This window comes from Cucurbita moschata, unplaced genomic scaffold (assembly GCF_002738365.1).
Source record: "Cucurbita moschata cultivar Rifu unplaced genomic scaffold, Cmos_1.0 Cmo_Scf00041, whole genome shotgun sequence".
Taxonomy (NCBI): Eukaryota; Viridiplantae; Streptophyta; class Magnoliopsida; order Cucurbitales; family Cucurbitaceae; genus Cucurbita; species Cucurbita moschata.
Window position 1 is genome coordinate 991,423 of NW_019268557.1, and position 22,494 is coordinate 1,013,916.

The 22,494-nt window shown below is 37.2% G+C and overlaps 6 protein-coding genes across 8 annotated transcripts in view; 3 read left to right on the forward strand and 3 right to left on the reverse strand.

Annotated features, from left to right (window-relative positions):
- LOC111433119 (magnesium-chelatase subunit ChlI, chloroplastic-like) overlaps positions 1–5,842 on the forward strand; it is a 14,601-nt gene extending 8,759 nt beyond the window's left edge. Inside the window, exons 2-4 of one of the 2 annotated variants that reach the window (XM_023070060.1) lie at positions 3,776–3,906; positions 4,071–4,177; positions 4,539–5,842. In XM_023070060.1, the coding sequence (XP_022925828.1) occupies positions 3,801–3,906; positions 4,071–4,177; positions 4,539–5,588 (1,263 nt within the window). In that variant the 5' untranslated portion in view covers positions 3,776–3,800 and the 3' untranslated portion in view covers positions 5,589–5,842. The remainder of the gene's footprint in view (positions 1–3,775; positions 3,907–4,070; positions 4,178–4,538) is intronic. The other variant, XM_023070061.1, reaches the window with a different exon arrangement.
- On the forward strand, positions 339–3,202 carry LOC111433118 (spermidine coumaroyl-CoA acyltransferase). Its single transcript, XM_023070059.1, has 3 exons — positions 339–1,196; positions 1,281–1,354; positions 2,644–3,202. Exons 1-3 carry the CDS (start codon positions 391–393, stop codon positions 3,117–3,119), a joined length of 1,356 nt encoding a protein of 451 aa, XP_022925827.1. The 5' UTR covers positions 339–390; the 3' UTR covers positions 3,120–3,202.
- A 1,759-nt stretch (positions 5,843–7,601) lies between the features above and the next one.
- LOC111433191 (E3 ubiquitin-protein ligase ATL41-like) lies at positions 7,602–8,610 on the forward strand. Its single transcript, XM_023070150.1, has one exon. It carries the CDS (start codon positions 7,643–7,645, stop codon positions 8,381–8,383), a length of 741 nt encoding a protein of 246 aa, XP_022925918.1. The 5' UTR covers positions 7,602–7,642; the 3' UTR covers positions 8,384–8,610.
- Positions 8,611–9,259: 649 nt separating this feature from the next.
- On the reverse strand, positions 9,260–16,843 carry LOC111433265 (apoptosis inhibitor 5-like protein API5). The gene is made up of 16 exons (XM_023070259.1): positions 16,554–16,843; positions 16,290–16,451; positions 15,924–16,023; positions 15,775–15,840; positions 15,407–15,504; positions 15,238–15,312; positions 14,940–15,089; positions 14,196–14,261; positions 14,034–14,099; positions 12,957–13,067; positions 11,612–11,701; positions 11,379–11,485; positions 10,620–10,734; positions 10,447–10,512; positions 10,259–10,362; positions 9,260–9,853 (listed from the first exon to the last, which is right to left on the reverse strand). Exons 1-16 carry the CDS (start codon positions 16,638–16,640, stop codon positions 9,658–9,660), a joined length of 1,659 nt encoding a protein of 552 aa, XP_022926027.1. The 5' UTR covers positions 16,641–16,843; the 3' UTR covers positions 9,260–9,657.
- Positions 16,844–17,423: 580 nt separating this feature from the next.
- On the reverse strand, positions 17,424–20,029 carry LOC111433127 (ATP synthase mitochondrial F1 complex assembly factor 1). Its single transcript, XM_023070072.1, has 4 exons — positions 19,410–20,029; positions 18,710–18,789; positions 18,571–18,629; positions 17,424–17,942 (listed from the first exon to the last, which is right to left on the reverse strand). The coding sequence occupies exons 1-4, from the start codon at positions 19,710–19,712 to the stop codon at positions 17,638–17,640; spliced, it is 747 nt and encodes a 248-aa protein (XP_022925840.1). The 5' UTR covers positions 19,713–20,029; the 3' UTR covers positions 17,424–17,637.
- Positions 20,030–20,053: 24 nt separating this feature from the next.
- On the reverse strand, positions 20,054–22,391 carry LOC111433124 (GDSL esterase/lipase At5g45960-like). 2 transcript variants are annotated; one of them, XM_023070068.1, is made up of 5 exons: positions 22,041–22,391; positions 21,833–21,963; positions 21,486–21,719; positions 20,500–20,770; positions 20,054–20,373 (listed from the first exon to the last, which is right to left on the reverse strand). In XM_023070068.1, the coding sequence occupies exons 1-5, from the start codon at positions 22,342–22,344 to the stop codon at positions 20,180–20,182; spliced, it is 1,134 nt and encodes a 377-aa protein (XP_022925836.1). In that variant the 5' UTR covers positions 22,345–22,391; the 3' UTR covers positions 20,054–20,179. The 2 variants fall into 2 exon arrangements, with proteins under 2 accessions (XP_022925836.1, XP_022925837.1); XM_023070069.1 differs by having other exon boundaries at positions 20,284–20,373; positions 20,583–20,770.
- Positions 22,392–22,494: the final 103 nt, after the last annotated feature.

Genomic DNA, 22,494 nt, shown 5'->3' on the forward strand with positions numbered 1-22,494 from the left:
TTTTTTTTTTTTTTTTTTTTTTTTTTTTTTTTTTTTTTTGCAAGTATATTATTCCAATTTTACCCTTAGTGTATGAACAAATGTTTATATTTTGTTTATAAAGTATATATTAGCGACTTGTATTCAAATGCAATTTCAGTAGTAACGTTAACTATCATTTAAAAGACATTATAAATTATAGATCAAATTACATATTTAGTTTGAAATAAAATGTTAGGCTGAATTTATAAGAGACGCAGTATGCTCCACGTCGCCCCCAATTACCACACACCAAACGGCAACGTACCCTCCACCAACCCCGCCAAGCGAGAGTCTACAAAATCAAGACCAAAATGCACCATTTGCATCCCCACCGGCCCACCACCTCACCGCCGTTCGAACAGCACAGCCATGCGAGTCACAGTATCAGCAACCACTCCCATTCTTCCTTCCCATCCCGCCTTCGCTCACGGCCATGTCCTCCCTCTTTCTCATCTCGACACAGATCCCAATCTCCGTGTCAGTTTCCGCTACCTTCGGGCCTATGTCTCCACCAACGCCCACCAATCTCCTACCCCCGATCCCGTCGACGTCATTGCTACTGCCCTCTCCTCCGCCCTCCTCCATTACTACCCACTCGCTGGAACTCTCCGCCGTCAGAATCACCGCCTCGAGCTATTCTGTACTCACGGCCAAGGCGTCCCTCTCATCCGCGCCACCGCGGACTGTGAACTCGCGTCGGTTGATTACCTCGATAACCCGGACGAAACTTTTGTGGAGCAGTTGGTGCCCGATCCGGACGAGAATGAGGGGCTGAACCACCCTTGTATTCTACAAGTTACTCTGTTCGAATGCGGTGGGTTCACTCTCGGGGCTTCCATTCATCATTCTGTGTGCGACGGACTTGGGGCAACTCAGTTTTTCAATGCTGTGGCTGAATTAGCCCGTGGGGCGAGGACGGTGTCGATCGAACCAGTCTGGGACAGGGCTAGTTTGTTGGGCCCGAGGAATCCGCCCCGAATTGAGGTACCAATCGCAGATTTTTTGAGTTTAGAACATGGAAATTTACCCTACAGTCAAGAAGTTGGGGCGGTTGTGAGAGAATGCTTCCCTGTTACGGACGATCAACTGGAGAGGTTCAAGAGCATGTTGTTCAAACAATCTGGCTCTCGATTCACCGCGTTTGAAGCCCTGGGTGCATATATATGGCGCGCCAAGTGAGTCGAATTCTACCATGTCTGTTAATTTTGTGTTCCTGGTCTTTTATTGTTCTAACTTTTGGGGCTTCCTTCCATTCCCAGAGTGAAAGCCTCGGAAATTGCAGGCAATGAGAAGGTGAAATTCGTGTATTCGACAAACATACGGAAACAACTAAAGCCGCTGTTAAGGATATTTAGTAATAAATTATACTTTCCCGTATATATTATATTTGATATTTTATTATAAGGCAAATATCTAATATTTGCCTTATTACTATAGATATCTTTCCATTTATTGTTATTTCCATTTATTACTATTTCCATATCCTTGTAATTTATTCGATTATAAATAAGATAACTTTCACACCATTTAGGTGTGGTGGATTAATCAAACATTCACATGGTATCAGAGCCATTTTGGTTTAGCAACCTAGATCCTTTCTTTTCAATGGCTTTTGAAATCTTCTACTATTCTTCTCCACCACCACTGTTGTCTTTGATGCCGCAGAGGCAGTCGTCATGGCTGTCACATGCAGAGCCGATTGATTATTCTTCGGCTCCACCCTTTTGACCTCCAAATCATCCTTCGCCATAGTCTGTACATACAACCTCACCTTTTCCAAACATAGCCTCTTTCATTTTCTTCCCAATTTTCCTTTCATCCTTCATCCTTCATCCTTCACAAAAACCCTAATCTTAGGATCTTCATCAGCATTTCTCTTCGAAAATATACAGAATCTCAATAAGCCCATCGACCTTCTGTAGAGATTTACCTTTGGAATCTGGGCGCCGCACTGGCATCTTCGCCAACCAAGTTGCCGCCGCCCTTCTCGCCAAAATTGGCTCCTTCGCCCCAATGTGGCGACTCTTCCAGCTGCCCTTCTCACCAAAATTGGCTCCTTCGCCCAATGTGGCGACTCTTTCGGCTTCAACATTGTCTTTGTCCCTTGCTCTAGGTTTCCCCTTCTACTTCTTGGGGTTAGACATATTCTCACCAGAGTCAAGGCAGCATCGTCGCTAAGCGACAATCCCTCTTCATGGGTTAGACATATTCTCGTCGAAGCCAAGGCAGCATCGCCGCTAAGCAGCAATCCCTCTGCAATTTTCGATGGCCAAGAAAGTGTTTCTCTACGCCTCCTCTGAACCAGGTTGTTGACATCTTCACGAAAAGTGTTTCGCAACCTCTTTGAATTTTTCAGATCCAAGCTTCACGTTCGTTCAAATCTGACGCTCAGCTTGCGGTGGGGTGTTAAGGATATTTAGTAATAAATTATACTTTCCCGTATATATTATATTTGATATTTTATTATAAGGCAAATATCTAATATTTGCCTTATTACTATAGATATCTTTCCATTTATTGTTATTTCCATTTATTACTATTTCCATATCCTTGTAATTTATTCGATTATAAATAAGATAACTTTCACACCATTTAGGTGTGGTGGATTAATCAAACATTCACAGCCGCCATTACCGGTGGGTTACTATGGCAATGGTTGCGTTCCAATTTACGTTACACTCACGGCGGAGGAGATCAGAGAGCAACCCATTTGGGAGACGGCGAAGAAGATCCAGAAGAGCAAGATCAATATAAGCGACGAGTATGCACGATCTTTCATTGACTTTCAAGAGATTCATTGTGGGGAGGGAATCACTTCGGGGAAAGATGTGAGTGCGTTCACAGACTGGAGACATTTGGGGCATTCGACGGTGGATTTCGGTTGGGGAGGTCCGGCTACGGTGCTGCCACTTTCTCGTTTCCTTCTTGGGAGTGTGGAGCCTTGCTTCTTCTTGCCTCATTCTTCTGCAACTTCGAGCACGGCTGGGTTTAAGGTCTCCGTCGCTTTGAGGAAACCGGCGATGCCCTGTTTCAGAGAGGAGATGAAGAAGTTTGGTGATGATGATTTCGGGGTTATTGAGCTAAATTCGCTTCTCTAGTACCCAAATTTGGATCAAATTATATATGAATGTTTAAATTGTCTATTTGTTCTTGGAAGTTCTAATAAAAGCAAACATTTTTTTTATTTCTATATTGCAATTATTTAATACTGTCTCTATTGGTACGAACACTTTTTGATAAGCCCAGCAAAGACATGAGAGATAATTTAAGTATTCATCGTACCTTTATAATCAAAGAATATTATCTCTCGGTTGGTATGAGCCATTTTAGAAAAGCTCAGAGGTCATGAGAGCTATCATACTATCATATTATTATCGAGAGTCGAGTTTATCTAACACCGGATAAAGTCTCGTAGAACCCTCTTCAAACCTTTTAAAATAAAAAATACTTCTAAATTTGGTTTTTTATTTCAAATCCTTTTTTTTTTAAATTGTAATATTATCTTTTAATGTCTTACAATTACTTAAAAAACTATTATTTGAGTAAAAAAAAAAAATAATAATAATTAAATAATTAAAGATATATTTTTTATTTATTTAGGGTATTAATTTAGCCTAATTTTTTTAAGGGTGGATATGAGTGTATGAGTAGGCTAATAAGCAGAACTTTAGAGAGAAATCTATCCACTCTCTTATCCGCAACCCAACGAACCAATACAAACCATTTATTAAAGTTGAGAAGGAGTTTTCAAGGATTCGCACCCACAGTAGAACTCAGTCATGGCGTTCGCTCTGGGAGGACCTTCCTCAACTGCGATCTTGGCCTCTCGATCTATCTCTTCTCCCTCCCCTCGGCATTTTGCCCCTCTTCTCTCTCTAACTCCAGGTACATTTCCATACAAACTAACCGATTTTCTCTCTTTTTTTGCTTATTGTCGTCTTTTAATTCGTTTTTAATTTCTTTTATGCTCTCTTGAACCCTAATATTTGAAAATCTGATGATCAGAATCTTGAGTTTCAGCAGTTCTTAAGAAGTTGATGATTTTGCAGGTCATGCTAATGGGAAGAAGTCTTTTGGGAGTATTAGGATTCAGGGGAAGAAAGGAAGGCCTCAGGTCCAATGCAATGTTGCCACTGAAATAAACACTGTCGAGAAGGTTTGTTTCCCACCACCTACAATTTAGTTCGTTTCTGTGTATACAAGCTGCATTCATGAAGCTCTTTAAAACTACGTTTTGTGTTCCAGTTCTAGTAAGCTAACTGTAAACTGAAGAAAATTTGATGGCATACAATTTAAGCCTTTTCGACTAGATTTACAATTTCTTGAATATCGCACTAGATGGAGGACAATGGTTGATAAGATCTTTACTTCTATGATATCTTTACTGGTTAATGAACTTAGAGGATCTTGCTTTAAACAATTCTTTTACAGTTTCTTTAGAATGAAAAGAAAGGGGAAAAAAAGAACGATTGGATTTCAAGATTAGATGAGTGAATAATATATTCATGACTTTTCAGGCTGCGAATATCTCAGAAGAGAGTCAGAGGCCTGTTTATCCATTTGCTGCCATAGTAGGGCAGGATGAGATGAAACTATGCCTTCTTCTGAACGTTATTGACCCAAAAATCGGAGGTGTCATGATCATGGGTGATAGAGGAACAGGAAAATCAACCACGGTTAGGTCCCTGGTCGATTTGCTCCCTGAAATCAGAGTTGTGTTTGGGGATCCCTACAATTCTGACCCTGAGGACCCTGAATCAATGGGTATTGAAGTGAGGGAAAGTCTGGGGAAAGGAGAGCAACTTTCAGTGGTGATGACCAAAATCAATATGGTTGATCTGCCATTGGGTGCTACTGAAGATAGAGTTTGTGGGACTATTGACATTGAAAAGGCACTTACTGAAGGTGTGAAGGCGTTTGAGCCAGGCCTTCTTGCTAAAGCTAACAGAGGCATTCTGTATGTGGATGAAGTAAATCTTTTGGATGATCATTTAGTTGATGTCCTACTGGATTCTGCTGCCTCTGGTTGGAACACAGTTGAGAGAGAAGGCATTTCCATTTCCCATCCTGCTCGGTTCATTTTGATTGGTTCAGGAAATCCAGAAGAAGGGGAGCTTAGGCCACAGCTGCTCGACCGGTTTGGAATGCATGCACAAGTTGGCACTGTAAGGGATGCCGAGTTGAGAGTGAAGATTGTCGAGGAGAGGGCCCGGTTCGACCAGAATCCTAAGGAGTTCCGTGAATCTTACAAGGTTGAGCAAGAAAAGTTGCAACAACAAATTTCCTCAGCTAGGAGTTCACTTTCTTCTGTGCAGATAGATCAGGATCTAAAAGTGAAAATCTCGCGAGTTTGCGCGGAATTGAATGTCGATGGATTGAGAGGCGACATTGTGACTAATAGAGCTGCAAAGGCTCTTGCAGCCCTGAAGGGAAGGGATAAAGTTGCTGCTGAGGACATAGCCACCGTGATTCCCAACTGCTTAAGACACCGTCTTAGAAAAGACCCATTGGAGTCCATTGATTCTGGTTTGCTTGTGATTGAGAAATTCTATGAGGTATTTAGCTGAGAAAGGTGATACAGGTAGCCTTATCTTTGCAACTCTTTTTGTAAGTTGTTACAAAGTGACACCATTGTGCTTTTTGTTTGTAGTGTTTCATTTTGCATTTATATGAGCAGAACTTTACAGATTTGCAATGCACAGGTAATGCTGTTTAGATACAGGAAAAGAAGCAGTAGAATTGAAGCCATTTATGGTATTTCAGCTTAAGCATTGTAAGTTAAAATAATTTCAAAATCATTAACACGTTTTGCATTCTATAATGGCATCCATTAGGTAAGGTGCTGTTTCTTCTTTCTTAGTGTTCTCTTCATCATCTTCAACGCTTTTTTTTTTTTTCCCTTTTTCTTGCATAACCGGTTGATTTTCCATACTGAATACCGTCCCAACCCATGTGGGATCTCACAATCCACTCTCTTGTGTCAGTGTTTTTTTTTTTTTTTATAAAAAGAATTTTGAAAATTATAATTTAATAATAAATGAACGGAGACCTAAATATGTTTCTTTTCTTCCGTTTCGAACACGAAGCTCAAAATCTGTCTTTGATTTCGTTTTCGGTGTAATAAAACATGAATGATCCTAGAAAAATGATGTTTGTTATTTAAGTTCCCAGTTTCCAACGATGCTTAAAAGTCAAGATTTAGCTTGAGTGGCCATTTTGTTTTAAAGAAAACAGGCATTAAACTGAAAGCGCCAATTTATTTTCCCCCAAAAAAGAATAATTAGGAAAAAAAAATATGTAGCGTTCAATTTGAAAATTCCCTACGAGAAATGTGAAGTCAAATTAGAAGTAATATCGTATTGCCTCAATTTTCCGCCCCTCTATTCGGAATTAATTTTATTTATTATAATTAAATCTTTTTTATTATTTAGTTTCTCAACACGTGCCTAGGATGCTTTATTTATTTATTTATTTATTTTATCATATTCAATATTTCCAGCGCATTTACAAAATTTTAATAAATCTTTTTTCAAATCTAATTTAAACACACTACAGTCCATTAGACATTAATTATAATAAATTAATCATCCTTTATTATTGCGATGATAATAAATATAAAATAAATACAATAATATACTCAGAAAATTGCTAATAAAATTGTGTCTATTAGGAGATGAATTATATTGTTTGTTAATTGTCATTTGTAACAGCTCGAGCCACCATTTTGGTTCATTATATATTATCGTAACCTTACCGTTTTAAAATGTGTCTATTAGGAAGAAGTTTCCACACTTTTATAAGGAAGGATTAGTTCCTTTGTCAAACTGACGTGGGATCTCACATAACTCAGAAAAGAAAGCCGAACAATATCTACTAACGGTGGTTTTGGCTGTTACAAATGTATCAAAACTAGTCACCTAACAATGTGTCATGAAAGACGCTAAGCTCCAAAGAGGGTTGATTGTGAGATCCCACATTGGTTGGAAAGGGGAATAAAGTATTCCTGATCAAAATGTGGAATACTATTCCTAGTAGACAAGTTTTAAAACCGTAAACAACCACGTGTAATTGCCCAAAATGGACAAATATCAGCTCATGTTGGGCATTTAAATTGCAAAATTAAATATTAATAAATGTATATATTTATTTAAAGTTGTAATGAAGGGACTCGCCTTGCACCAGGTATACTTATTTAGTAAATAATTATTGCATTCATAACGCAATTATAGGCTATTTAATAACCTAATCTATTTATTAAATAACAAAAAATTACTTTCAATTATCCCAACTAGATATGTATCTTGCGCCAAGAAAAAATAGAAAATATCAGAGAGAAGAAAAAAAAACTTTGAAAAGTTAATAAGTAATAAATGTTAAAAGAGGGGCCAAAACACAATTAACATAAAAGTTGTGGCCCAAAATAAAATCGAGACCAAGTTTTAATTTTAACGTAATTAAAGTCAATACTGAAAACGACGGCTATGAAAGACTTAAGAGTCATCTTTTGTCGAATAAATATAATGAAATTTTAATCTTTCAATCTTAAAGTTCTTCAAAAAAAAAAATATATATATGTTGGTGTGAAATTAAAATCTTAACACAAAACGCCCTTGATTCAATCATGGGTTCCGACGACGAAGATCATCACTTACGGAAGTTCCAATCCCGCCACAAGATCATGATTTCTGCAATTTTCAGTCTATTCGTCGTCGTTTTGGTCATCCTCTTCCTCCATTTTTATCTCAGATATCTCCATAGGCGCCGAAGGCAATCCAGATTAATTAATCTCGAACACCAGATTTCACGGGCCGATCGCCAAAATCACACGGCGGCGACTGCGGCGGCGACGGCACCGGCGCCTAAGGCTGGCCTGGACCCTGTTCTTATAGCCAAACTTCTGCAGGAATCTATCCACGAGCAAGCCGATCATCACGGTGAAATTGTGGAGTGCTCGATTTGCTTGAGCAACATCGAAGAGAAAGCCACCGTCAGGATTCTCCCCAATTGCAAGCACATATTCCATGTGGAGTGCATCGATATGTGGCTTTTTTCCAACACAACCTGCCCTGTCTGCCGGACGGCGGTGGAGCCGATAGTTACAGCGACGGAGGACGGCGAGACTCCGACGGCTCCGCCGTTAGAGGAAGAGCAATCCGGGTCTAGGTTCAGCTCGTTTAGAAGGACAATGAGCAGAGAACGGTCTCAGACAGTTCAGCCGACGGCTCCGCCATTGACGGAGGAGCAATCGAGCTCGCGGCTGAGCTCTTTTAGAAGAATGATGAGTAGAGACAGAGAGAGATCGTTTAGGGTTCACAGATGTGGAGAAGGTTCGGTTCGACCAGCAGACTTGGAGAGGCAATGATTTCAATTTTTGTACAGCACACGCACACTTGTTATTGGCTTACAGGTTCGTGCTGCATGAATACAATTTTATAAACCATCACTGCCTCTGTTTTTGTTCTTGGGTGTTTCAATATTGTTCTAATAACTCAGAATTTTTGCTTGCACTTCGCCTACTTATTCTTTATACATTTGCCTACATGTATTTTTTGTTCAATTATTTGCAACTTTCTTCCCTTTCCACTATAATCCTTCATATGCCTTTGCTTTTCGTGTGTATATGTATATATATGGATATGAAGATTTAATTTCCGGACTTCAAAAGATATGATCATTTATAGTGAGTTATACTTAAATTAATTATAGTGAGTTATACTTAAATTAATTTTTACTTTTCAAGTATAACCACGCAGATGGTATATTAATTGGGAAGATTAGCCAGGGAAATTCAAATCAAATTTCTAGAGGAAGTTGTTGATTTCAATATGTAGATTTTTCAAAGCCGTGTAGGATCTTAGGTTACTTTATTGAAAGAACAGCTTCTTGTTTCTGAATATTTTACCATTATGGTAGGTATGAAAGGAGTTTTAAACCTGCTATTCTCAATTTGATTTAAATAATAACAGTTTGGTCAAACTCACGTATGAATATAGCTCACCTGCTCAGTATTTGAATCCAGTTTTATATTTTTAATTAATATTCTTACGTATTTTTCTTGGTGTTTTTAGTGTGGTTGGTATTTTTATTGTTGATGATGAATCAATCAACAACCAGATTAAAGAGAAATCGTAGACGTAAAATAGTAAAAAGTTGGCAAGAAACACAAATCTTGCCCAAGCCTATAATGAAATACACGTTTTTTCCCTTAAAAGTAGACAATGAAGGCAGTCGCCCGCCATCAACAACTAGAGGGAAATAAATATTGAATAGAAGCATGAACATCATCCTACTGTTGAAGTCGGCGGCTGTCATAAAAATACATTGAAAGTCAGCAAATCGTAGTAGCATCCACATTTAAGAGTGTTTAGTTAACTCATCTCGCCGTTTTCTGTCACTAACTCGGGGAAAGAATGACCCAAAGCCTGAAACCAATCTAATATTCTTTTACAATCTCTAGAGACTTCAATCGTTAGCATTTTACACCTTGAATCTGCAAACTCATCACCATATAAGCTTAATATCAAAACTTCTTCAGCAGATTAACTCATTTCAGTGATGCCTCCTACTATATTATCAATTTCTTCTCAACGTGAATATCTGATGTCCTCCATCTCTTTAGCTGCTGCACACAAAATTTTAACGGTAACCTTTTCCTCTTCCCCGTCCACCCCAACCTCTTCCTCGACCACCCCTCATCCCTCCACGGCCGCCATAAGATAACCCTTCCAATGCCCTATTAACAAGCTGATTATGCAAACCACCCGGTCCACGACCTTTCTTTGATGGTATGTTGTTTGATACATTAGCTGCAATAGCAGCAGGCCGTTTTCCCCTGCACAGAAAGACATTTTTTTTTCTAAGAACACAGATGTCGCTCATTGCAGAGAGCTCTAGTGGGATGCTATATAAAAATAAAGTGAATATAGGAAGTTCATCGTCCAAAAGTCTCTTAGGCCTATTTAAGAACCTACAATGAGAACCAAATAGTTATTAAATTTAGTATGAACTACGAGATTTATGTCATTTTGGCTTTTGTACTAGTTACAAAGTTGAAAGTTTAGGAACCCAATAAACACTTTTGAAAGTTCAGAGACCAAATAAACATAAACCTCTAAGACTACACTCGTATAACCACCTACTCATCCAAAGAACAAAAAAGAAACACTACTGGTAGCACATAATCTGTAGAAGGGAGAACAATCATTGACCAAAGGGCCTAAATTACTAGTTAACTTACCCAGCTGCGGTTGTGGTAGTGGACACGTGAGTTTTTGTTACTTCCTTCCAAGATAGGTTGATGCTCTTATCCCCAATAAATGAGGGTGCCTTTGCGTGCAAGGGCTGAAAATAAAAATAAAGATTGGGTTAGACGAACCAAATATCAAAAATATTACAACAAAGTTACGAAGCACACTGCTTTCTCACCTTTGCCATCACTAAAATATTATTGCAGGTCCGCAAGCCAGTTTTGGCATTTTGCTGTTGGGTTTTCTACAAAACAAGAAGACAAAAATATAAAAATAAAAAAAAGAACAATGACCACATGTTTATGGCAAACTAAAGTGAAAGACCATAGGTTTAATGAGAGAAGCACTCACAATTTTACTTTTTGCTTCCTCCGACTTGGCTGCTGCCATCGCCTTGTTGTGTTCATCCATCCCTTGAGTTAACTTCTTAATGGTAGCTCTAGTCAACTCCTCGATATTAGTTAACCTGCAGGTCGGAAATTGATCAACCATCAATCAGCGTGGTGGTGTTGGTGTGGGGGTGTGAAGGTTCAGCAAGGCTTTAAAGATGAAAAAGACAGCAAATGGGACACCCTACTGACTATTCAATGACAAACAATCAGATGAATAACTGAAACCAAAGGGGGCAAAGGGGATTAAAATGATTATTTCCAGAATTCTAGTTTCGGAATAACTGAAAAAACAATAATCACGAGATTCTGCATGGATGAGATGGCCCATAATCAACTAAACCTATTACTACAAATAATAAAATAAAAGAGTCCATCGTTGGAGTTGTTAATTCATTTGAAGAGCTACTAATTTTTAGACCATCACAAACTAGAGTCTTATGAGAAGACTGAAGGGATTAGTTGCATGAATGGAGAAGTAGAATGCATAAATGGAGAAAAAGAGTTGGCACATGATAAAGAAATTGGTGGCGAATAAAGAGGTAAAAAGAAAATTTTGAAGGATACGCATTAACCAGATTAGTTTAGTCCCTTCATGGACAAATAATAATATTACCAGTGACCTGTCTTATAAGCAAGAGGAGACTTCAATTCCATTTTTTTATATATAAGAAAAAAAGATATTTAAGCAAAAATTATAAACTACTTAAAGAATGAATACCTTTCTGTAAGATCCTTGTAGTTACCAGAGAAGTCCTCCCCCAGTCTATCTGAAGGCTGGCCAGTAACAATCTTGTAACCACACAAGCTATTTGTGGCATTGGGGACCTAGAGCACGAATATAGCATAAGAATGCCACACCAATGGTTTCAAAAGGATTCTAACATTATAATCTGATTGCTAGAACGGGGACAAAGATTACTGCCTTATACTACCCCAAAAAAAAAAACTAACCTTGTGAGCCAAATGATGAAACGTGTATAACAGGCACTCAACATAAGTAAAGTTCATCTCTTCTCCCGTCTTTCTCCCAGGCATATACTTCTGTGAATAGAAGGGTCCAATGCTTTTAATGATAGATTAATAAGCAGAATAACCAAGTTCTTTTTTTAACCAACCGATATTTGACAAGAATATAGAGATAAAAGGCAGTCCGAAATTCTTCCAAAGAACACAAACTAATACTTGCATAAGACAGACATATCCTATAAATATACATAGGATAAGAGGCAACGGAATATTAAAAACTATAAAGTGGAAAAAAAAAGGGATGACTTCTTAAAGGCTTGAGGGATTGCAAAAGTACTTCCCAAGACAGTTTAGAAAAGGATGGTTATCAAAATACTTGTTCTTTTTCCTTTATAAGAAACGTAACTTTCATTATCAAGAGAGAAAATAAAAAAAAAAGGTGGGGGAGATGAGATATCGCCACACATCAATGGGTTAAAAAAAGATTCCCAATTGGTGTAACATGAGTTAGACTACAATTACAAAAAAAAAAAAAAAAAAGGTAGAAAACCAAGTATAAGCAAAAAGTATAACCAAATCCCAAAAAATTCCCGTTAGTTTTCTTGATCACGAAAAATTCTAAAATTTCTTTCAAACCAAAGTCTCCAAAGGATGACAAAGAAACCATTGAACCAAAGGATTTTTGCCCCATCAATAAGTGGATGAAAATATTTGTTCTTAACAACCTTATGAATCATTATTTAAGAGTGCACCTTTTAGAGCGTGAGGGGTACTAAAGTGCAATACCCTGTGAAGAAAAAAATAAAGTGGATTTTTTATTTATTATTATTATTATTATTATTATTATTTTTTGGGTGGAGAGCATAACAGAAAATATAAATAAGTGTTTATATATGAAAACAAAATGGTATTATAACACAATTGCACATCCTATAACGTATAAAACAAAGCCAGCCGAGGAAGGTCATTAAAAAAGTATCGTATTACTCATAATAAGATAATGAAATGTTTAAGAAATTAAAAATATCATATTACTAATAATAAGATAATGAAATGTTTAAGAAATTATAACTGTCGTATAAAATTAATAGGGGAAGTAAAGGATATTGGAATGTTTTTTTTTTAGTTTCTCACAAAAAGAATTGAAAAAACAGGTGCACCATGGGACAGAGAGCACACCCCAGAGGGGACACCTTGCTTCTTGAAGCAAAGCACAGTTTACCAGCCTTTCTCTATAGAGACGCTTTTTTTCAAACAATGATATCTAGTCCACCCCACACATGCCAAATCTCCTCAGTCACTATTTAAAAAAGATGGGAGTCAGAGTTACCTTCAAGAGTTGAACAACAGAAGGAAGGAATAGACGTGAATCTTGAGGTGTTGTGTATGGTGAAAATTCTGCAAGGGCTTTAAGCAAATCCAGCTTGCGTTCCTCAGGCAGCTGAAAAGCAGAATGGAGAAAAAATTAGAAGATTAAATTTCAGACATAGGGTATTGACAAAAATTTTAGACATCAACATCAGAAGGATTATGAATAAGATCCTTCAGGCAGTACAAGGATAATGATTGCATTGTGAAGATTTCATATATCGGAAGGCAGCCATTGAATTGGAATAAGACATCTTCAGAGGAAAAGAAATGTTCTACTCTTCATTTAAAAATAGATAATCCAACAAATAATTGGAAAATAGATTTATGATTAACTTTATCTTCCTTTTTTTGGAAAAAGTAAATGTGGAAATTTAAAAAAATTCTGCAATCGTGTTCAAATATCAATAGGGGAAAAGGATAAATTATAAACCTCAAATATAAATGCCATCCCACCCTGTTAACTATTTTTCACATGATCACCAAAACCTAAGAATATATCCAAATGCAAACATATTGAGAAAGAACAACCTTTTTCTAGAACTAAAAAAAAAAAAAATTAAATTTCGTCACCAAGACTTCAAATCCACTAAGAAGAATCAAGCTCTTGACTCAGCTTCGGCCAGTCATAGTAAAAAAATAATATGTACACACATTGTTTGTAAAAGAGTAGTCATTGACATATATTTTCCTTTTGATTCATGAGAGCCATAGTCAACATAGTCAGACCTCAAATGATCTGGGAAGACAACCAGCTAAGCCTGCCACATTTTGTTGCCAAAGGAACACATGGAATTTCAAAAGGTGGCCACCATAGTTTGAACCAATCACTTAAGCCCATTTGTTTTTCCACTAGCTCCAATCCATAGTTATCATTTAACAATCAAAACAATCATATTCCAAAATTAGAGACATAATGAATAAGCCTTAAAATAAAATATGATTGTGAATAGATCAGGGCTGGAAAATGGTTTATTTAACCAGGAAAAAGAACCTGTAATTTGGTTTGCAAGGAGAGAAATAAAAAAATTATTATCACCTTCTCAAAAACTGGAATAACATGTTTGTTCAGATAGCTGAGGAACTTGCAACTTGACGCACCCCTCTGTATGTGATGACATGGATGGTAAGTAGTCTCACAAAAGTATCAGAAACATGGTGAAATTATCATTCACTTATGTACAAGGTAAAATGTACATACCACAACAAAAGGGATAGCCATAAAAAGGCATGATATCAACCTGTCAATATGATCTGCATCTGAAACCTGCATTAAAGGCCCATTTGATGGAATGTAATTAATAAAATAGAAGTAAAAATGAAAAATGAATAGAGGAAATTATATTTGGCCGCCAATATCAAAAAGAAAACTGTTGGTACTAACTCAGTAACGTGATAGTGGCAAGCAAGATAATAATTTAACTCAGACACAGAAATATCACCAAATAATCTATTGTATCCAAAGCATGCACAAGACAATCATCGTGTTCCTCTTCATATATTTCAAATAAAGCTGTATTTTTCATTTCAGTCCTAAACCCAACTAATCTAATTAATAGTGCAGCAGACTCATGATTGTGAAACTTTTACACTCTCAATCTGTCATAAAGCTTCTCAATGCACAACTGGTTATTGAAGAATCACACTCTTTCCAAATTTCAAATAGGATACTGTTCAATAAACTATTTTAAATACTGTCACATTTTCCTCAAATATTACTACTACTTGTTAAAGGAATCAATTTAAAAAAAAAAATACTTATTAATCAAACAAATCGATGTAGTAGGCACTCATGAGAGTATAAAGCTTTCATTACAGAGTGATACAGGATGGAAATGTAAACAAATAGAGCAGAGAAATGTTAAAGTATATGCATCACTGCACATTGTGTTAGAAAATATCATTCACAAATGTGAAAATGTTTTCATAAGCGAAAGATACTCACATTGAACTGAGCATCTAAATCAGCTTGCCCTTCAATGATTCCGATAAGTTCTTTCAATCGCTCTGGGGGTGCTTTTTCTCCAAATATACTCAAACTTTTTAAGAAGTCCATAAACATTCTAAATTCAGCTCCAGTCACATCTTCTAAACTCTGAAATAAACTTAATAACATTACTTGCTCATCCTCTAGTAGAGCAATAAAATTAAATCTGTGTTGTATAAACTCCGAATGGATAAATAGCCAAAGAGGAAGAAGAAGCTTTAAATAGATTAAAATGTATGTATTTTTATAAGTTTACCTTTTTTATCAAATCTGTTATGTGTCTTTCCATTTCATCTTGGGGCTTCAAGAGTTCAGATTTGCTAGGGAAAACCTACAGATATAAATGGAAGATAATGATCCACTAACTTGTACCAACGAATAACTAATATTAGCTGCAAATGACATTGCTCATATCACCCTCTCACCTTATCTCTGATAAAGCTTAAGACCTTCTCACGAATAACTTCATCAGTAGTTGGTTCATCAACACTGCCAATGTGCTTAAACAACGCTGTCAATGAGGCTGCATCATCACACACATATATAATAAGATGATAAGACTTAAAAATTTGTAACAGAAACGTTCATGTTATTTTGAAAATTTGCATCACTGACACTTTATGCATGATTATTATTTTTTTTTTTTTTAAGTTCAACGGAGTGGGGATTCAAACCTCTAACATTGGATCAAATGACATAGCTAGTTGAGTCATGCACAAGTTTGAACTATGTATGTATCATTATGTACACTAGAAAAAAAAATGGACATCATATTACAATATTTAGTATCTACCTTTAACATCCTGCCTCAAGAGAGCCATTAGAGCTTTATGAACAGCATCACGCTCCACAAATTCCTCTAAGGCATTAAAGATCACTAAATCAGTTTTCCAATTAAGTATAGTAATCTGTAATACCTTTTAGAACTGAAAAATAACTTACCCGATGCAAGAATTTGAACAAGAATGTCAACAATTTTGCCAATATTTTCTGGTGTATCCTTGCAGAAAAGAGGAAGTCCTCGAATTGCCTGAACTCGTATCTGCAAAGTCATATAAACAGAAGAAGCCTTACGAATCAAACGTATATAAAAAGCACTTAATAAAACCAGCTCAAGAAATATATAGAGAAAAAAAATCATCACGAGGAGAGTGGACAACCGCCCTAGAAACGTCCGAAAACCAATCAAGCAAGCAGATTTAATAAATTTTATGTTATTTTCTTTCTTTCCGTAACTTCTTTCTTTCACAAAATTTATCGACCATACAGGATAAGTAAAACGGATTGTGAAGTTCGAGATATACAAACCGCCAGTTCTTCTTCTTCAATCAGATCGATATGAGCGTCGATGGCAGGACCAGAAAGGCTGGGAAAGAACTTGAAGAACCTTGGAATGAGTTGAGCGGCCAATTGCTTGGCTTTGGTACTCGTTTTTGCTGCGTCTATTATCCCTTGATAATCTTTCACATGCTGAAACAAAAGGCAACAGAGTTAATCCCAGAATCAAAACCCGCCCCAACATATTTTCAAAATCTAAAAAGAAAGAGAGGAACAGTGTTATGAGCAGGAAACCTGAGACTTGTCCTCCGCCACATTGAGACGCTCGCCGAACACATAGAGCTTCTCGATGTGCAGGGCCTCTTTGGAGGGCTCACTCATTGGCGCTAACTCCGGGAATTGGAACTGCAATTCGCCAAGAAGGAGGAATGGCGGCAAAGCGAATTCGAGAAGACTGCAGGGGCAATGTATGTGCGAGAAGAGGTTGTGGACGAAGGAACAGAGAGATTTGGAAGGTTAGTGGAAAGAGTTACCGAGGGTTTTGAAGTGTTGAAAGCAAGGGAGAGAAAGGGGATGTCTGTTTCTTCTAACATCGCGTCCGAGACATTTTAATCTGCTTCCCTAAACGACGTCGTCTTTAACTTTCCATTTTTCTCCTTCGCCCTTTCTCAATATTAATAATAGGCATTACTAAAATGTTTTGTTTATTTTACTTTTTAATTATTTTTGCTATTTAATTATCACTGTTTTCCTTTTTTTCGTTTTATATTTTTTCCTTTTTTAGATTCTAGTTTTTCTACCTCTATTTTTCTTTTTTTCTTACTTCGATTTATTCTACTCGCATAAAACTTTTAATGTGCTTAGATTTTGGACGAGATTTAATTATTTGTTACCATTATCATTAATTATATTTTAAAAAAATGAATGAAACACAAATTTGCATTTACACGAGTTCTAATACTTGGGAGTTACTTTTCACTGTGATTGTTCACTCGATTTATTTCTAGTTCTATTTAAGTATTACATTAATCTAAACATTTAATATTCTAAAGTATTTGATACATCTCAAACTACATACCTGGAAGTTTTGGATCACAATAACAGAAAGATGAACTCAAAAATTATAAATTAAATTTAAAAGAAAAAATGGATATCATAATCCAATTTTCACCCAATCAGACAAATTAAATTTTGGGATTCAATTTATGACGTTGTTCTCAAATTTATGAACTTGGATGGTTCTTTCTAAAGGTCAAAACAGCCTATGCAAAGTTATGAGGAACTATAAATGATAGCCTTACAAAGGCTGGTCGTGTTTTCCTAAATTTCTTATTATTACCTTCAAGAAGGCACTATTTCCAGATAAGCTCCGCAGAAATCATAAAATGGGCATTTCCAGTGCTTGTAAGACATCCTTGAACTCAAATTCATGTGTTTGTTTGTTAAACCGTTCAACCAGCTTGTACCGAGCATCGTTCAGATAGAAGGATTGTGTGGTCTCTAAAAGCCATTCTGCCTCCTCGTCGGTGAGCTTACTTGTAAACACAATATCACCTCGAATAAGCACCAAGTCCTTGCTCTCTGCAAATTCTTTGTAATAGGCCACGGTGAAGTAGGGAGCTGCTTGAGTTCCTCTTGCCTTGTAATCCTCAAGGCCAGTGAAAAGGATATACGGCATTTGAACTGCAAAATGATTTGCATATATAACCGAGTTAAGCATTTAACTTGAACTATAAGCATTGCTGGCAAGACTAAATTCTATGTTTTATATCCCACAGCCCAAATATACATAAGATCTCGTTCACCAACAATTTTCCAGCACTGTTTTGATTAAGCAAGACTTCAAACTTCTAAACTATAAACAATTACAGCGAGCAAAGATAAGACCACGAAATCGTTTCATCCAGATTTAAGACCCTCTCCCATAGCAACCTGAAGTTCATTATTGTAGAAGAAACCTGATTTCTTTGAAACACCAAAGCTTGATGGTAATTCACATGTTTCTTCAAGGCTTGGTCTTTACCATCAAGCTTTGGTGTTTCAAATATATCAGGTTTATTTGAAGAAAAAATAAACCGATGGATGACTGTAGAATAACCCTTTGATTAATCCCTTGATGGTATTCTAATTTCTATGTATTTACTTTTTCTTCAAATATTATTCCTATTTCTATTAAACAAAGAGAGGGGGAGAAAAAGAAAACACATGAAGGGATTAAGTAACGGCATCAAATTATATAACTTTCAGATAAGGACCCTTTCTTTCAATTAATATAAACATATAACTTCAAGCCACGAGTTAAAGATCAAACCTTGAACAAACATGGTAGTATAACCACTTCCACGCCACAAAGGAATGACGAAGTGTCGGCTGCAAGATTGCACTAAACTTAGAACGGCAAAATACTGAAAATGAATCAAACCGGGAATTATAAAATGTTTGATAATTACCAATCTGCTGCTCGTTGTTCCAATAAATGATATAGTTTAGCTTTCATGGATGCCCCAATATGACCTCTTCCCAAATGATACTGGTAGCGCAGAACCCGGCAAGAGAATGTGAGAATAATTGCACATATCGGGGAAAAAGTGACAACAACAAAATCATCCATGGTTTCACTCAAGTTACTAACACTGATAACATTTAACCAAGGTTTGAGTTAGCTAAAAAATTTCTTCCATTGAAGTACCTCTAAATGAAAAAATGTATACAATCATTGAAGAACAATTTACGAAGCCATTGTCGTTGTCCCAATAAATGGATTATCCATCCAAAGGGGGGCACTTTCGCTTCTCGGTTCTAGATTTTGGAAACTACAAAGGTTAGATTATCCATCCAATAAATGAATTTTATACTACACACATACTGTATGTGTGTAGTATAAAATTCATTTCATCTGGAATTCGGAGGAGCAAGTGACTAGATTCAAAATGGAGCTCTCTCATTCATGACTACAAACTACAAAGGTTCCGCCGATTTTAAGTTCTAACAATACTCCAAGTCTTTTCTCGCACATTAATCTCTTCTACCAAATTAACCGATCCTAGAGATTACACAATTCGACTATAAAGAATTTTGGAATCTTACAAACCGAAACGAATATTGTGACTAAAATTAAACAAAATTAACAAGAAGAAGAAGAAACCTTACATCATCCCAGATGGAAGCGAGGTCCTCCGGTGACCGATCTTTCGCCCTCTCCATGTCCATAATCGAATCCAACGGCTTTTGTTGCAAGGGGGCGAACCCCGAAGCGAATCTTGAAGTCCGAAAGAAACCAATCGAACACCATTTGAGGAAATCACAAGGAATAGCTTCCTTCTGCAGTTTCTCAAGACTCACATTAGCAAAATAGGAACGAGAAGATTGTCGAACCGCCGGCGAAGCACTAGCGAGAAAAAATTTCGCAGAACCAGCAATGGTCCTCAACGTTCGTAACGAAGAGCTTCGCATCGCGGAGAAATGAAATTAAAAAATCAATCGGGTAAACAATACTTTTATCACATCGACCTTTCACACTCCCAAACAGTTTATGAGCGATTCGAACACTAACTCCGCTTTAACATCATCTCGCGAAAAGCGCGAGAGATAGCGGCCCGTCGACTGTCGAGCGAAAAAAGGGCGCCTGAAATCCGAGTCCGAAGAATGCAGGCTTGAGTACCAAACCTGAAAGGCGGCCGGCTAATAGATTGGGCTGGATCGAGTCCCGTTAACATCAGGCACCAGCCCATAATATTGCAATTTTTTCCATCGTATAAAAATTAATAATTATTATAAAACTTAAAAGGAGGAATAAATAAAATAAAATATCGTGTATTATCCTCATTTTATTGGATGCAGGACCGAGACTGGAAATAATAAAATAAGCGTAAAATAATTAACGACAAAAAAAAAAAAACATAATGATGTAATATATGACGTTAGTGTTTTAACATAGCATCGACAATTGGCCGACCGGCGAGGAAGATATTGTGATAGGTCGCCTGAGTGGGATGAATGGAGTCCCAAAACACGTACTTGCTGGCATCAGGACACGTGTAGGTTTTCGGATTGCATAAGAACGATGCCTCCACGTACCCACTCCCACAACATCCACTCCCAGCCTCTTCAAACCCTATCAAAAATCAACACGTGTACATTACTACTTCACTTACATATTTACCCTTAATATTTCAATTTAAAAATTAAAAAAAAAAATCATTTTCATCCCATAAATTTCAACTTATTTTCATCCAAATACCATAGTTATGAAAGTTATGGATCATGTCGGCAAGTGGCCCATAAGAATCAACGTAATAAAATTTAACGTTATCTTTGGCTAACTTTGACTGCATGGATTTCAACTCCTTCTTAAGAATTTGATTGAAGCCTCTTGCAGCGGCGGAATAAGACTCGACGCAGCCCCGTGTGAGCATGGTTTTGTCAAGGTTCAAGGTGATGACTATAGGCAGGCAGCCAATTGGTGGTAGCCCCACCACCGCAATTCTTCGACCACCTTCCTCCCATAAGCCCTATAAACAAACAATATGATTCACTCATTTATTACCACAAACCATTCAATAAAGTTTCCACATACAGGGCAGGCATGAAAGTATGGTACCACAGTATATGAATAAAAAACACAATCCAAGCTACAAGATTTTGCCCATTATGTTTCTATTACTCATTTGTCTTGAAAGAAACGCTCGAAAGATGGGAGTATAGTAGTATATAATTCGCTCAAAACTAAAAGGGTAGGCTTTAAATTCCAAACAACTCATCAGACAAGTTGGAAGGAGACAGGAACAGAATGAGGAGTTCGTGTTGCAGTGGCATGGCAACCACCCACTCTGCTTCATTTTGTCCCCACTCTCATTACTGACGGTCGAAAATATATTCTTTTTTTATTTTTTTTTTCAAACTTTCTCTCAAAATTTTTAAAATGCGTCAAGTTAGTCTCATAGAGATCAAGGACACTAGGCCTCAAAGGAGGTGAGTTGTGAAATTTCATATCGTTTGAAAAGAAAAACCAAGTATTTTGTATACAGGTATAGACACGGCACGTTTTGAAAACGTTAAGGGTAAACGAAAAGTAAGAAGGACAATAACCGCTGGCTGGGTGGGCAGCTCTGGCCTGAACAGTTCTAATATAACTTTCCCATAAACTTGTGCCATAATTATGTAAGCCACCAACTAGTTTGATTGCAGCAGTAGAAATGGAATGGTGGGGTTAGGGGGGAAATGAACCTGAAGGAAGTCCATGAGAAGCTGAATAACGAAGCGCTGGTAAGAAGAAACAGAGTAGATTTGGCGTCGAAATGGAAGAAGAAAATAGTTTAACACAAAGTCATTTGTTCCTGCACTGACTACAAACGCTGCTTTCTTGATGTGCGCCTCTGCTCTGTCTTTGCCCATCCCCAACTCTACCCGTTTCTTGTACTCTTTCAAGTAATCCAATTGCTTTCTTAATGGAATCACATTCTGCCAACAACACATCACAAACTTAAATTCAAATATCTTTCACCTTCTTCCTCTAGTTTTTATATATATTAAATTAAAATTAATGCAAAATGCAAATTCAGCGAAGATGTTACAGAAATGGCTGGGGTAAGTGGGTCAAATCCAGAACCAGCCGACGCAAAACTGACTCCGGTCAATAGGTTCTTCATCTCCAGATTTGGGTCTAAATAAGGAGGAATCAAGTCCTTGATGCCTGCATATGAAGCTACCCAAACAGACACACAATTAAATAAATCAATGTTTAGGGATTTCTAAGTTTAATTTATTTGTGGCGGGCGTTACCGATGTAATCAGTGGCGAGTCGGCCGTTGGTGAACCTTCCGGTGGGCTCGTGGTTGAGAAAATCCCTTCCATAAGGCGGAAAGTCGCTCCGAAACACGGTAGGAATGAAGTTGTTATTTCCGGGGTCGACTGTGGAGTCTCCGAACACTAAAATAGCGGTGGTTGAAGTGTTGAAAACCCCAGAATGTTGCTGCTCCGACGAGCGCCGGCCACCGGAAACGGGCAACGTTAGAACGGCGAGGAGGCAATATAGAAGCTGATAACGAAGAAGCGAAGGGCTTTGTTGGTGAGTGGAGGACGACATTTCTTCGTGGGTCAGAAATGGGAAAGAATGAGCCTATTTGACAGTTAAAATAGTTGCAAAAAAGTTCTGAATTTATAATTAAATAATACTCTATTCCCTATCACATTTTTACGTGGAGAGTCTTTCATATGAAGATTTTAAAGTGTTTAA

What these genes read in the sequence shown, in the direction of transcription:
- LOC111433127 (XM_023070072.1), bottom strand. Translation starts at nt 19,712, where the DNA reads ATGCGAAGCTCTTCGTTACGAACGTTGAGGACCATTGCTGGTTCTGCG. An exon ending in TCGCTTCCATCTGGGATGAT is followed by an intron (nt 18,790 to 19,409) that starts GTAAGGTTTCTT and finishes CTGCGCTACCAG; the next exon opens with TATCATTTGGGAAGAGGTCA. An exon ending in TACTACCATGTTTGTTCAAG is followed by an intron (nt 17,943 to 18,570) that starts GTTTGATCTTTA and finishes ATCATTTTGCAG; the next exon opens with TTCAAATGCCGTATATCCTT.
- LOC111433265 (XM_023070259.1), bottom strand. Translation starts at nt 16,640, where the DNA reads ATGAGTGAGCCCTCCAAAGAGGCCCTGCACATCGAGAAGCTCTATGTG. An exon ending in ATTTAGATGCTCAGTTCAAT is followed by an intron (nt 14,262 to 14,939) that starts GTGAGTATCTTT and finishes CCTTTAATGCAG; the next exon opens with GTTTCAGATGCAGATCATAT. An exon ending in AGGAAGCAAAAAGTAAAATT is followed by an intron (nt 10,513 to 10,619) that starts GTGAGTGCTTCT and finishes CTTGTTTTGTAG; the next exon opens with AAAACCCAACAGCAAAATGC.
- LOC111433191 (XM_023070150.1), top strand. Translation starts at nt 7,643, where the DNA reads ATGGGTTCCGACGACGAAGATCATCACTTACGGAAGTTCCAATCCCGC.
- LOC111433118 (XM_023070059.1), top strand. Translation starts at nt 391, where the DNA reads ATGCGAGTCACAGTATCAGCAACCACTCCCATTCTTCCTTCCCATCCC. An exon ending in GCATATATATGGCGCGCCAA is followed by an intron (nt 1,197 to 1,280) that starts GTGAGTCGAATT and finishes TTCCATTCCCAG; the next exon opens with AGTGAAAGCCTCGGAAATTG. An exon ending in AAACATACGGAAACAACTAA is followed by an intron (nt 1,355 to 2,643) that starts AGCCGCTGTTAA and finishes TCAAACATTCAC; the next exon opens with AGCCGCCATTACCGGTGGGT.
- LOC111433124 (XM_023070068.1), bottom strand. Translation starts at nt 22,344, where the DNA reads ATGTCGTCCTCCACTCACCAACAAAGCCCTTCGCTTCTTCGTTATCAG. An exon ending in TTCTCATGGACTTCCTTCAG is followed by an intron (nt 20,771 to 21,485) that starts GTTCATTTCCCC and finishes GTTTGTTTATAG; the next exon opens with GGCTTATGGGAGGAAGGTGG. An exon ending in CCATAACTTTCATAACTATG is followed by an intron (nt 20,374 to 20,499) that starts GTATTTGGATGA and finishes GATTTTTGATAG; the next exon opens with GGTTTGAAGAGGCTGGGAGT.